Source organism: Anolis sagrei, chromosome 5, assembly GCF_037176765.1.
Source record: "Anolis sagrei isolate rAnoSag1 chromosome 5, rAnoSag1.mat, whole genome shotgun sequence".
NCBI lineage: Eukaryota > Metazoa > Chordata > Lepidosauria > Squamata > Dactyloidae > Anolis > Anolis sagrei.
Genome location: NC_090025.1, coordinates 101,985,369 through 101,998,210, shown reverse-complemented (window position 1 = coordinate 101,998,210; position 12,842 = coordinate 101,985,369). Strand labels below are relative to the sequence as shown.

General features: G+C 43.4%; 1 protein-coding gene across 1 annotated transcript; it reads right to left on the bottom strand.

Moving 5' to 3' along the window:
• Nucleotides 1–306: 306 nt before the first annotated feature.
• Nucleotides 307–11,727, bottom strand: CDKN1B (cyclin dependent kinase inhibitor 1B). The gene is made up of 3 exons (XM_060778111.2): nt 11,020–11,727; nt 4,857–4,990; nt 307–1,567 (listed from the first exon to the last, which is right to left on the bottom strand). Exons 1-2 carry the CDS (start codon nt 11,483–11,485, stop codon nt 4,869–4,871), a joined length of 588 nt encoding a protein of 195 aa, XP_060634094.1. The 5' UTR covers nt 11,486–11,727; the 3' UTR covers nt 307–1,567; nt 4,857–4,868.
• Nucleotides 11,728–12,842: the final 1,115 nt, after the last annotated feature.

The window sequence follows — 12,842 nt, the reverse complement described above, 5'->3', positions numbered from 1 at the left end:
TTACCCATTATTATAATAATCCTGTTTTGGTTTGTTTCAGTTTAAATTTACCTATAAATTAGTGTACATATGCATTTACTGAACTAGGAAACAGGCCGACCACTTTCCTTTGCACCATTTTTCCCAGTGAGACTTGCAACCCATCTTCTTCTCCTGGTGCTATTTGTGTGCAAGATGAGACTGCTGTGTATGCCCTTGACCACAGAAGAAGAGAAAACGATTGTGTGTCTATTAATCTCGCTGGGAAATGGTCAAAGTTCCTCTGTGTCCCTTGACTTATAAAACATACACATAAATAACTGTATATACATATAGATAGATATTTCTTTATTTATATATGGCAGTTTTATTTATTGATTGCTTGATGTGGAACAATATCAATTGGCAAATGTCTTCACACACACAAAAATTAAATTGGCTCAGTCTGCAATCATTTAAGCACAGCCATATTAATTACAAAACAACCCCCCCCAAATATAATCTAAAAAACCCTACCAAGGAGAGCATTTACAAATGCACAAAAAACGCATGCCACTTTGGCTTTATGGGAAAACATCTTCTAGATTAAAAAAATCTTTTTAACATAAATAAGTTAGTATAATTTTTCAGTGTTTTTACAAAGTTATGTACACAGGTACATTTCAAAAATTTATTTTTTTTAAAAAAAACAAGGCATTATAAAAATACTGTTTAAAGATGTCGTTTTCCTTTTTTTTAACCCACCCATGAACATCAGAGAAGTGAGTGAGATGAAGAGAGGCTGAAGTTCAGGGTTTTCCTGTTCTCCTCTCCATTCTATGCAGAGCAGGGATTTTAAATTATTTCTCAAAAAAATATCTAAAGTAACAGAGATACCAAAATTATTAGGAAAGAATATGTAAAGGGTTCCAAGTAGGAAGACCTTGATGCTGCTACATAATGGAAACAAAGTTCCTCAAAAACATTTAGGACACAATCGCCCTCTTGCATAAGGTCCCCTAAAATGAATCTGCTTTTCCACATATCTCATTCATTTTAGTGGAATTTAGCAAATATAAAAATTGCTAGAAATTTCTCCAGCAAATTACCTCAATCTGCTGTAGCCAGTGTTAACATGTATTTGCTTTTCTTGGACTCCATTAAATGGGATAAGACATCTTTAAGAAATAGACATGTGCTGCTTCTCTCCATAAAACTCTTTGCCTGCTAGGTTTTGGAAGCAAATTTTGAACCCATCTCCTTTTATGACATCCACCCCTCCCCAAAACAAACCAACCGAAAGATGGGAGGGAGAGATGCAGGTTTATGTGCTACATAATGTAAAAACTATATACACAGGTAGTACAATGAAGCAAATGAGGAAAAACCTAATTGCAGAATGCTACATCCAATGCTTTAAGAGGCAGATCTTTTAAGAGTGCCTGACTTTAGTGTTATTCAAAGACAGATTTCTTTCAGTGCTTTGATAAGTTCTCCATTCCATGGAGAAGCAGTGATACGTTTTTTTTCTTCCGTATATAAACTCTGCATCTTCCTTGCTTCATAAACCCAATGCCGCCAAAGAACAAGGAAACAAATGTTCTTTATTCTGAAATGAAGGAAGAGATCAGGAGTCAGTTGCCGAGAACAACAATACCTTGTTTCATTGTTAGACTACAAAGAATCGCCAACTGCTACCAACATACCCAACAAGCCAAATAGGTTTCCACTCAGGGCGTGGCGCCACAAATGATGTGTCCAGTCAAATCAGTAACTACTAGGTAGAATGTTGCATACACTAAACAGACATTGTTGCTTATCATAAGCTTCCCTTTGCTAGCAGTGTTTTTGTTTTTGATAGAATTGTGTTGTGCAGAAAAACTGGATTGTAACTGGATTCTGGCTTTTCAAAGGCTTTCAGATTTTGCCAGGCTGTTTCCACCACTTATTCAGTGTACTCTTGGCTCTGTTCACTGCCAGCCAGGCCTCCAGTAATTTATATATAACACCAGACCTGTTATACATGTTATCACCTGTTATCTCGTGCATTTGGCCCGCCCTTGCGTTTGACTTTTTTTTTCTGTATATACTCGAGTATAAGCCTAGTTTTTCAGTCCTTTTTTTAAGCTGAAAAAGTCTCCCTCAGCTTATACTCGAGTCAAGGTTTTTTTATTATTTTACTCTATTATTATTATTATTATTATTACATTAATCATTTTACTCTATTATTATTATTGTTATTACATTTATTATTTTATTCTTTATTACTGTTATTACATTTATTATTTTATTCTTTATTATTGTTATTATTACATTAATCATTTTACTCTATTATTATTATTATTATTATTACATTTATTATTTTATTCTTTATTACTGTTATTATTACCTTTAGTATTTTACTCTATTATTATCGGAAGGATATGTAAACACATTTACACCGAAGAAGGTTAGAATAATGCTTTAATCAGAAGACAGTCTTATCTTATTTATTCAAAAACATTTAACCTACCAATGCCTCAATTAATGTAATTTTATTGGTATCTATTTTTATTTTGGAATTTACCAATAGCTGCTGCATTTCCCACCCTCGGCTTATACTCGATTCAATCCGTTTTCCCAGTTTTTTGTTGTAAAATGAGGTGCCTCGGCTTATATTTGGGTTGGCTTATACTCGAGTATATACGGTATGTTGTTTTGCACTGTTTATTTTATATTGTTATTTTATGTATTTTGTTGTGATGCAATTTTTCTGTTGTTTTGTGTCTAATTATGCTGTATTATTTTTGGGCTTGGCCTCATATTAGCCGCTCCGAGTCCCCTTTAGAGAGATGGTGGCGAGTTATAAATAATAATAATAATAATTATTATTATTATTATTATTATTTTCTAAATGAAATACTTGGCAAAACTATTTGCAGGCAGAACCTGTTTTTACATTTTGCTAAAACAGTGTTATGTTTAGTATAAATCACACTATACATTTCTAGAGAAGGCACTGAAAACAAAGTGATGGCAAACACTACCCAATTTCCCTCCCTACAGCAAGTGCTCCACACAGAAGCTTTTCTTTTCCTCTCAAATCCCCAAGGAAACAAGTCCATGGTAGATGAACTTGCAAACCTGTTCTTACTTCCTCCAAGAACCTGCACTTGTTCTAAGCATCTAGTACAGGGATCCTCAAACTTTTTAAACAGAGGGCCAGGTCACAGTCCCTCAAAATGTTGGAGGGCCGGATTAGAATTTGAAGAAAAAAAAACATGAATTCCTATACACACTGCAATACCTTATTTATAGTGCAAAAACACTTTAAAACTATAAAATAATTAAAATGGAGAACAATTTTAACATATATAAACTTATTAGTATTTAAATTAGAAGTGTGGGCTTGCTTTTGGCTGATGAGATATGATTGTTGTTGTTGTTGTTGTTGTTGTTGTTGTTGTGTGCTTTCAAGTCATTTTAGACTTAGGTTGACCCTGAGCAAGGGATAGGTAAATGACCTTGGAGGCCCGCATCCAGCCCCCGGGCCTTAGTTTGAGGACCCCTGATCTAGTACTTCATCACACTAGAGAATGAATCCCCTTCAAATCCGGTTTCTGTCTCCTGCAGAATTTTGGGGTTTGTAGTTTAAGGAGGAGGCTTTAACAGCCTCACTAAACCACAAACCCCATAATTCATTCTCTAGTGTGATGATGGTCCTAGTTTCTAACTTAATATCTCCTATTCAGTGGTTAATAACAACTGTCAACTTTCTTGTAGGGGCCTGCTATCAAAATTGCAGTCCCTATTTGTTTACAGTACAATTATTCCACTTTAACTGCCATGGAAAACATCATATGAAATAGAAGCCCCTGCTGTCACAGTGGGTTAAACCCCTGTGCCGGCAAGACTGAAGGTTGCAGGTTCGAATCTGGGGAGATCGTGGATGAGCTCCCTCTATCAGCTCCAGCTCCTCATTGAGGGGACATGAGAAAAGCCTTCCACAAGGATGGTAAAATATCAAAACATCCGGGCATTCCCTGGGCAACATCCTTGCAGACACCAATTCTCCCACATCAGAAGCGACTTGGAGTTTCTCAAGTAGCTCCTGACACAACCAAAAAATAAAATCATATGAAATCCTGGGATTTGTAATTTAGGGAGAGGCATCTAGAATTCTCACAGAAACTACAAACCCCAAAATTCCATAAGATAATGCAATGGCAGTTGAAGCCAAATCATAGCACTGCAAGAGCATGATCGAGCCTTGTATACCAGAGGCTCTTATTCCCTGCCTTTAACATAAGAATTGCTACTTTTCACACAGCTTTGTGTCACTAGTCCTAAGGAAGTTTGAATCTTTTCATAAAGTTCAATGGAGTTTACGCCAAAGTGAAACTTAATCATTTTGCTACGGATTAAGGTAGAATTAGATTCTCAGATTAAACTACCTTGCATGAAATCAGTGGAATTTCCTGCTGCGTTTATGTGGGTCTGCCTACAGATGTGCTTAGATGAGTCCCTTTCTGAAAAATAATTTAATATATTGTATATACATATAATATTTATAATATTATAATGTAATACAATATAATAATACAATATTATAATTATATATTTTATATTGCATGTAATATTACTAATAATATTACAATATAATGGTATAGTACAATATAGTAATATATAATACTGATATTGTACTATGCTAATAATATAATATATTGTATGTATATATCTTGTAAGCCGCTCTGAGTCCCCTTCGGGGTGAGAAGGGCGGCATATAAATGTCGTAAATAAATAAATAGTCTTCCCAGCTAATCAACAAAATTATTTAACACAGATATTAAAGTAACCTCAAAGAAATCCCTTTCTGTCATCTACATAAATTTTACTGAATACTGGGAGAGGAATCTCACCTCATGAGCAATTTACGTTTGACGATGCCTTGGGCTTGATTTCTTGGGCGTTTGTTCCACTGAGCTGGCACTGGGAGAGCCCTCTGAAATTGCCTCTTCTGTCATGTTGGCTCTTTTGTTTGGCAGGCAGGAATCTGTGGGGAGGGCAGCAAAGAAACTCAAAGCACGGTCTGTGCAAAATATGAAGAGCAAAGGCAATCCAATAAAGCAGAAAACACATTGCAGAATGCAGTCCCTGAATCATTTAAGCATCTGCATGGAAAGAGAGGCCGCACAGCTAACGTTAGGATCACTGTTATTGCATCAGAAATATATTTTTTCAAAGAGTAAAGACTGGTGGCAGAGGGAGCACCAGGTCATTTGGCTACGAAACTGGATAGCAGCTGAGTCTTTGGCATTAATCCTTCCCCTTCCTTATTCTGCAGAGCAGCCAGCAACAATTTTCAAACTATTTCTTCTAACACTGTTGCCACTAGTTTAATTTTGTCTTCGTAAGAACAAAGAAAAACTCCCTTTTGCATTCCTCAAGAGCAGTATTTCTCAACCTGGGGGTCGGGAACCCTGGAGGGGTTGCAAGGGGGTGTCAGAGGGGTCGCCAAAGACCATAAGAAAACACAGTATTTTCTGTTGGTCGTGGGGTTTCTATGTGGGAAGTTTGGCCCAGTTCTATTGTTAGGCTCAGAATACTCTTTGATTGTAGGTGAACTATAAATCCCAGCAACTACAACTCCCAAATGTCAAGGTTTATTTCCTCCCAAACACCACCACTATTCACATTTGGGCATATTGAGTATTTGTGCCAAGTTTGGTCCTGATCCATCATTGTTTGAGTCCACAGTGCTCTCTGGACGTAGCTGAACTTCAACTCCAAAACTCAAGATCAATGCCCACCAAACCCTTCCAGTATTTTCTATTCTGTGCGCCAAGTTTGGTTCAATTCCATTGTTGGTGGGGTTCAAAATGCTCTTTGATTGTAGGTGAACTATAAATCCCAGTAACTACAACTTCCAAATGACAAAATCAATCCACCTCCCAACCCCAGTAATATTCCAACTCAGGTGTATCATGTATTTGTGTCAAATTTAGTCCAGTCAATAAAAATACACCAGATATTTACTTTACAATTGATAACAGTAGCAAAATTACAGTTATGAAGTAGCAACAACAATGATTTCATGTTTGCGGGGTCACCACAACATAAGGAACTGTATTAAGGGGTCGTGGCATTAGGAAGGTTGAGAAACACTGCTCAAGAGGGACATTGTCAAAAATAACAACGTTACTTATTTGGATGGAAGAACCACATTTGCCCAACAGCGTTGGGTTTCACTCCTCAGGGATCATCAATTACACTATGTAACAAAATTTGAAAAGAATTATGTTCCTGGTTTTAAAGTATCGTTTCTTGTTTAATTGTGTGATCCTTACTTTGAAAGTAGTTGTTATACTCCAGAAATTTGTTGAAAGTATGTTGAATTGGTTGAGACTCTTTGACATAGTCATTGAAAAAAACTGTAGCAAAGGATGTCTGACAAAACAATATTTTTGCAGTTTAATACACTTTTTTCCGTGTGTTTATTACGAAATGACACTTATAACCCAGGAACAAAAATCGTATTCGTGTTGTTATTTTGAAGTCTGGGGCCTTCAAATGAAGACCTGGGAGGGAAGGGCTAGTCCTTGCAAATACGATCCCTGCTGCTCCCAAGTTGCGTTCTTGTGTGCCTCCCAAGTCATTTCCTGACCTCAAGTGACCCTCCGGTGCATCTACTGCTGGGATTTCTTGGCTCCTAAAGAGTCAGCCATTGCTTTCCTTTGAGGCTGAGAGAGTATGACGCACCCAAAGTCACCCAGTGAGTTTCACGGCTCAGCAGGGACTGGGATGCTGGTCTCTAAAAGCATAGTCCAACCTCTGAGTCAGACCTCACAACCTCTGAGGATGCTTGGCATATATGCAGGTGAAATGTCAGGAAAGAATGCCTCTAGAACAGCATTTCTCAACCTGGGAGTCGGTCGTGAGGGGGTGTCAGAGGAGTCACCAAAGACTATTAGAAAACATAGTGTTTTCTCAGTTCTTGTGGGTTTTTTTCGGGCTATATGGCCATGTTCTAGAGGCATTTCTCCTGACGTTTCGCCTGCATCTATGGCAAGCATCCTCAGAGGTGAGGTCACCTCTGAGGATGCTTGCCATAGATGCAGGCGAAACGTCAGGAGAAATGCCTCTAGAACATGGCCATATAGCCCGAAAAAAACCCACAAGAACTGAGTGATTCCAGTCATGAAAGCCTTCGACAATACATAGTGTTTTCTGTTGCTCATAGGGGTTCTGTGTGGGAAGTTTGGCCTAATTCCATCATTGGTGCGGTTCAGAATGCTCTTTGATTATAGGTGAACTAGAAATCCCAGCAACGACAGCTCCCAAATGTCAGGGTCTAATTTCCGCAAACTCCACCTGTGTTCAGATTTGGGCATATTGAGTATTCATGCCAAGTCTCGTCTAGAGCTATCATCGTTTGAGTCCACAGTGCTCTCTAGATGTAGGTGAACTACAACTCCTAAACCCAAGGTCAATGCCCACCAAACCCTCCCAGTATTTTCTGTTGGTCATTTCTGTTAGAGTTCTGAACCATCATTGGTGGAGTTCAGAATGCTCTTTGATTGTAGGTGAACTATAAATCCCAGCAACTACAACTCCCAAAAGACAAAATCAATACCCCACCCCACCCCACCAGTATTCAAATTTGGGCTTATCGGGTACTTGCACCAAATTTGGTCCAGTGAATGAAAATGCATCCTGCATATCAGATATTTACATTACGATTCATAACAGTAGCAAAATGACAGTTATGAAGTAGCAACTAAAATAAGTTTATGGTTGGGGGGTCACCACAACATGAGGAACTGTATTAAGGAGTCAAGGCATTAGGAAGGTTAAGAACCACCGCTCTAGAACATGGCCATATAACCCGAAAAACCTACAACAACCCATAGTTCAACTGTTACAAAAAAGCAAGTGGATTAATGGGGTGTTGTGTCGTTTCTGGCAGGGGTGTGCAAAATGTCAGAAATCCGTTCTGTTTTTGTGTTTTCAAATCTCTTCCCCCTCACCCTTCTAATTGTGGGAAGATTCGGGGAAATCAGGAAGAGGGCCCTTTGGATTCGTAATTTGGGATCCTGAGTTTTCATTCTAGAAGAATCTTCCCAAACACAGAATGGGGGAGGGGAAAGTGATTCGAAAACAGAATGAAAATCAAACAGATTTCTGTCATTTCTCACACTCCTACCAGAAACTACACAACACCCCATTAATTCCACTTTCTTTTTCAATTTGAAATGATGACATTTCACATACATCCAGTTTCTGGGGTGTATGGCCCTGTTCCAGCAGCATTTTCTCCTGACCTTTCGCCAGCTACATCTGTGGCTGGCATCTGCAGAGGATCTGATGGTAGTCAAGCAAGTGGAGTATCAACCTGTGGGTTGTCCAAGGTGGGAGAAAGAACCATTTTCTGTTTAGGGATCTATACTCCCGTTGCTTGACTACCATTGTGTGGTTCGAGAGCAGTATGTGTGTAAAAGATCTTGTGGTCCACCTGGGTTAGAAGGCATGATCATCAAGTTTGCAGACAACACCAAATTAGGAAGGGATAGCCAATACTCCAGAAGACAAGAGCAGAATTCAAAACTATCTTGACAGATTACAGAGATGATAGGCCAAAACTAACAAAATGAAGTTCAACGGGGACAAATGCAAGATACTCCACTTAGGCAGAAAAAATGAAATGCAAAGATACAGAATGGAGGATGTGTGGATCAAGAGCAGTACATGTGAAAAAGATCTTGGGATCCTTGTGGACAACAAGTTAAATATGATCCAACAATGTGATGCGGCGGCAAAAAAAAGCCAATGGGATTTTGGTCTGCATCAATAGGAGTATAGTGTCTAGGTCCAGGGAGGTCATGATACCCAGCACTAGACCCAGAGTCTGCTTTGCAATCCAACTATGTTAAGCCAATCAATAAGATCTTGGCACTATAAGACTTCTACCAACATGGATAGAGAGACCTCACCATCACAAGAAAAAACACCTGCCTCCCAAAAGACCTCATACCACAGTTTATACCCCTCATGAAGAGCTGGGTTGCATTCCTGTCCTTAAACAGTATTCAGAGGACTCCTTAATTGTGAGGATCTGGGAACCTCTGGGAGGGCATAAAGAATAGGGGTGGATATTATGGGGAGGCGGGTGTGGGTGGGGGATGGTAACTAGACCTCTATAGGTCCTATAATAATTTTATTCGGTCGGCACCTTAATCACTCTGACTTGGACACCACCTCAGCCCTGTTGACTTGTAAATGCCTTTTTACTTTTAATGTTTTGAGTGGTTGCTATCATTAGATCTAGTAGTAAACATGTTCTAAATGTTTGATTTATATATTTAAATGTCTAAGTTTGTTATTTTTGAGTTGTTCTATAAGTACACCTGATGTTATTTATTTTATTGTTTATGATTTGATTTGTTTGTTATGTTATGCCGGCATTGAATGTTTGCCAATTTTCTGTTGTAAACCACCCTGAGTCCCCTCGGGGAGATAGGGTGGTACAGAAATAAAGTTTATTATTATTATTACCCCTTTATTCTGCCTTGGTTAGAACACACCTGGAATATTGTGTCCAATTCTGGGCACCACAACTGAAGAGAGATATTGACAAGCTGGAATGTGTCCAGACAGGCCTGTAGCCAGGATTTTGATTGGGGGGGGGGGGCTGAGTTTGGTTCACGGGGGCTGAGTCTGGGTGGGGGCTGAGTCTGAGGGGGGCTGAGTCTGGGGGGGGGGGCTGAGTCTGGGGGGGGCTGAGTCTGGGGGAGGCTGAGTCTGAGGGGGGCTGAGTCTGAGGGGGGCTGAGTCTGGGGGAGGCTGAGTCTGGGGGAGGCTGAGTCTGGGGGGGCTGAGTCTGGGGGGGGGCTGAGTCTGAGGGGGGCTGAGTCTGGGTGGGGGCTGAGTCTGAGGGGGGCTGAGTCTGGGGGAGGCTGAGTCTGTGGGAGGCTGAGTCTGGGGGAGGCTGAGTCTGGGGGAGGCTGAGTCTGAGGGGGGCTGAGTCTGGGGGGGCTGAGTCTGGGGGGGCAGAGTCTGGGGGGCTGAGTCTGAGGGGGGCTGAGTCTGGGGGGGCTGAGTCTGAGGGGGGCTGAGTCTGGGGGGGCTGAGTCTGAGGGGGGCTGAGTCTGAGGGGGGCTGAGTCTGAGGGGGGGCAGAGTCTGGGGGGGTCTACCCTGGCAAACCTTCTCTATCGTTACCCCAATACCCTCATGCATATGGGATATATTGAGCATGGTGATCAGATCATGATATGAATAAACATAACAGCTTAAAGAATGTACTAGTAAGGCCTTTTCGCAGACCACCATGAGAATTTGGGGGGGGGGGGGCTTCAGCCCCCCAAGCCTCCCCTGGCTACATACCTGTGTCCAGAGGAGGGTGACTAAAATGATCAAGGGTCTGGGGAACAAGCCCTATAAGGAGCAGCTTAAAGAGCTGGGCATGTTTAGCCTGAAGAAAAGGCTGAGAGGAGACATGACAGCCATGTATAAATACGTGAGAGGAAGCCACAGGGAGGAGGGAGCAAGCTTATTTTCTGCTGCCCTGGAGACTAGGACACAGAACAATGGCTTCAAACTACAAGAAAGGAGATTCCACCTGAACATTAGTCAGAACTTCCTGACTGTAAGAGCTGTTCAGCAGTGGAACTCTCTGCCCCAGTGTGTGGTGGAGGCTCAATCTTTGGAAGCTTTTAATCAGAGGCTGGATGGCCATCTCTCGGGGGTGCTTTGAATGCAATTTTCTTGCTTTTTGACAGGGGGTTGGACTGAGGTCTCTTCCAAGTCTAGGATTCTAGGATCAGATCCTCTCAAGATGCCAGCCACAGATGCTCCTAGAACACCGCCCTCCAGCCCGGAAAACACAAACACACACACACACACACCAGTGATTCTGGCCGTGAAAGCTTTCGACAACCCAAGTGGGATCCAAAGAGCAGAGACCTGCTTCCTCTGCTACCTGCCAGTTGTTGTTTGAAGGAGAAGGAAGGGCTTTGGTAACCCTGGAGCAGAAAAGGCCCGGATGTGCTCGGGGAGCAGGAGAGAATGGAGGCTGGGCGCTTACCGTCCGAGACGGGCCGCTTCCTCGAACTGGGCGGGCCTTGGCCCTCCTCCGCTCGTGCTGCCTCGGGGACCCCGTCCTCCTCCTCCTCCTCTTCTTCCTCCTCCTCCTGGTTGTGCGCAGAGAGTCCCTTGCAGTGGTGCCTGCGGGGCGGGCTGGCTGCGGGGCGTCGGGCGAGCCGCGGCGGTCGGCTGTAGAAGTCGGGCAGGGCGTCCTTGCGCAGGGCGCGCCACTCGAAGCGCGGCTCGGGCCCTCGGAGGGGCTGCTCGCGGAGGAAGTCAAACTCCCACCGGGCTTGGGCGGCCTCCTCGGCCTGGCGGCGGTGCCGTCGCAGCTCGCGGGCCAGCTCGGCGTGGTCCACGGGGCCGAAGAGGCTCCGGCAGGCCGAGGGCTTGGGCGCCCCCTCCGCCTGCCGCGCCTCCATCCGCTCCAGCGTCGGGCTCCCGCTCGAGACGCGCACCGTCGACATCGCCGCGGAGCCGGGGCGCTCCCTGCGCCGCGCCGCGCATAAGCCGAGCCTCCCCCCGCCCCGGGCAGAAGAAGGAAGACCAACGCGGGGAAGCCCAAAGGCTCCTGCCCCGCCGCGCCCGATGTCAACGCTCCTCCGAAGGAGAAAAACAAGGCGGGGAAGCCGCGAGGGGCGGGCGCAGGACGAGCCTCTTTCCCCCCCAGTGGCCCAATATGGCGATGGAAGGGAGGCTGGCCCGGGAGGCGATGATTGACACAAGGGCCCTCGCTTTAAAGGGAGGCGCCGCCCCATTGGTGCAAACACAGGCGTGACGTCACCCGACCTGGCCTCCCTCTCCCCCTCCCAGTCTGTTTGTGCCCAATCGTGTTTGTCAAGCTATGAACCCACAACAGCACAACCGAGTGCAGCTCTCTAGTCAGGTTTTTGCAGGGGAAAAAGCAACAATGTATTGTCGAAGGCTTTCAAGGCTGGAATCACTAGGTTCTTGTAGTTTTTTTCGGGCTATAGAGCCATGTTCTAGAGGCATTTCTCCTGACGTTTCGCCTGCATCTATGGCAAGCATCCTCAGAGGTAGTGAGGTCTGTTGGAAATAGGAAAATGGGTTTATATATCTGTGGAATGACCAGGGTGGGGCAAAGAGCTCTCTGCTGAAGCTAGGTGTTCAAGGGAACCACTGACCCCATAGGGAAGCTGATGAGGAAACATAACATACAAACAATCTACAAACCCACCAAGAAAATCCAACAAATGCTTCGTTCAGCAAAGGACAAGAGGGATCCTCTCACTTCTGCAGGAGTCTACCGGATACCATGCAGCTGTGGACAAGTCTACATAGGGACCACCAAACGCAGCGCCCAGACACGCATCAAGGAACATGAAAGGCTCTGCAGACTACTTCAACCAGAGAAGTCAGCCATAGCAGAGCACCTGATGAACCAGCCTGGACACAGCATATTATTTGAGAACATAGAAATGCTGGATCACTCCAACAACCATCATGTCAGACTACACAGAGAAGCCATTGAAATCCACAAGCATGTGGACAATTTCAACAGAAAGGAGGAGACCATGAAAATGAACAAAATCTGGCTACCAGTATTAAAAAAACTCTAAAATTACAACAGCAAAACAACAGAGAGGAAACAACCAGGCACATCTTAACACCTCTCAACAGAACATTTTCCCAGGCTCAGCCAGGCCTTCAAATGCTAATGAAGGTGGTCAGCTGAAACATTCACACCTAGCTTCAGCAGAGAGCTCTTTGCCCCACCCCAGTCGTTCCACAGATATATAAACCCCTTTTCCTAGTTCCAACAGACCTCACTACCTCTGAGGATGCTTGCCATAGATGCAGGCG

Bases quoted from the DNA above. Each gene is read 5' to 3' on its own strand.
- CDKN1B (XM_060778111.2), bottom strand. From the start codon at position 11,485: ATGTCGACGGTGCGCGTCTCGAGCGGGAGCCCGACGCTGGAGCGGATG. The intron at 4,991-11,019 runs GTAAGCGCCCAG...CCCTCCCCACAG, and splicing joins GAAGCGGCCCGTCTCGGACG to ATTCCTGCCTGCCAAACAAA.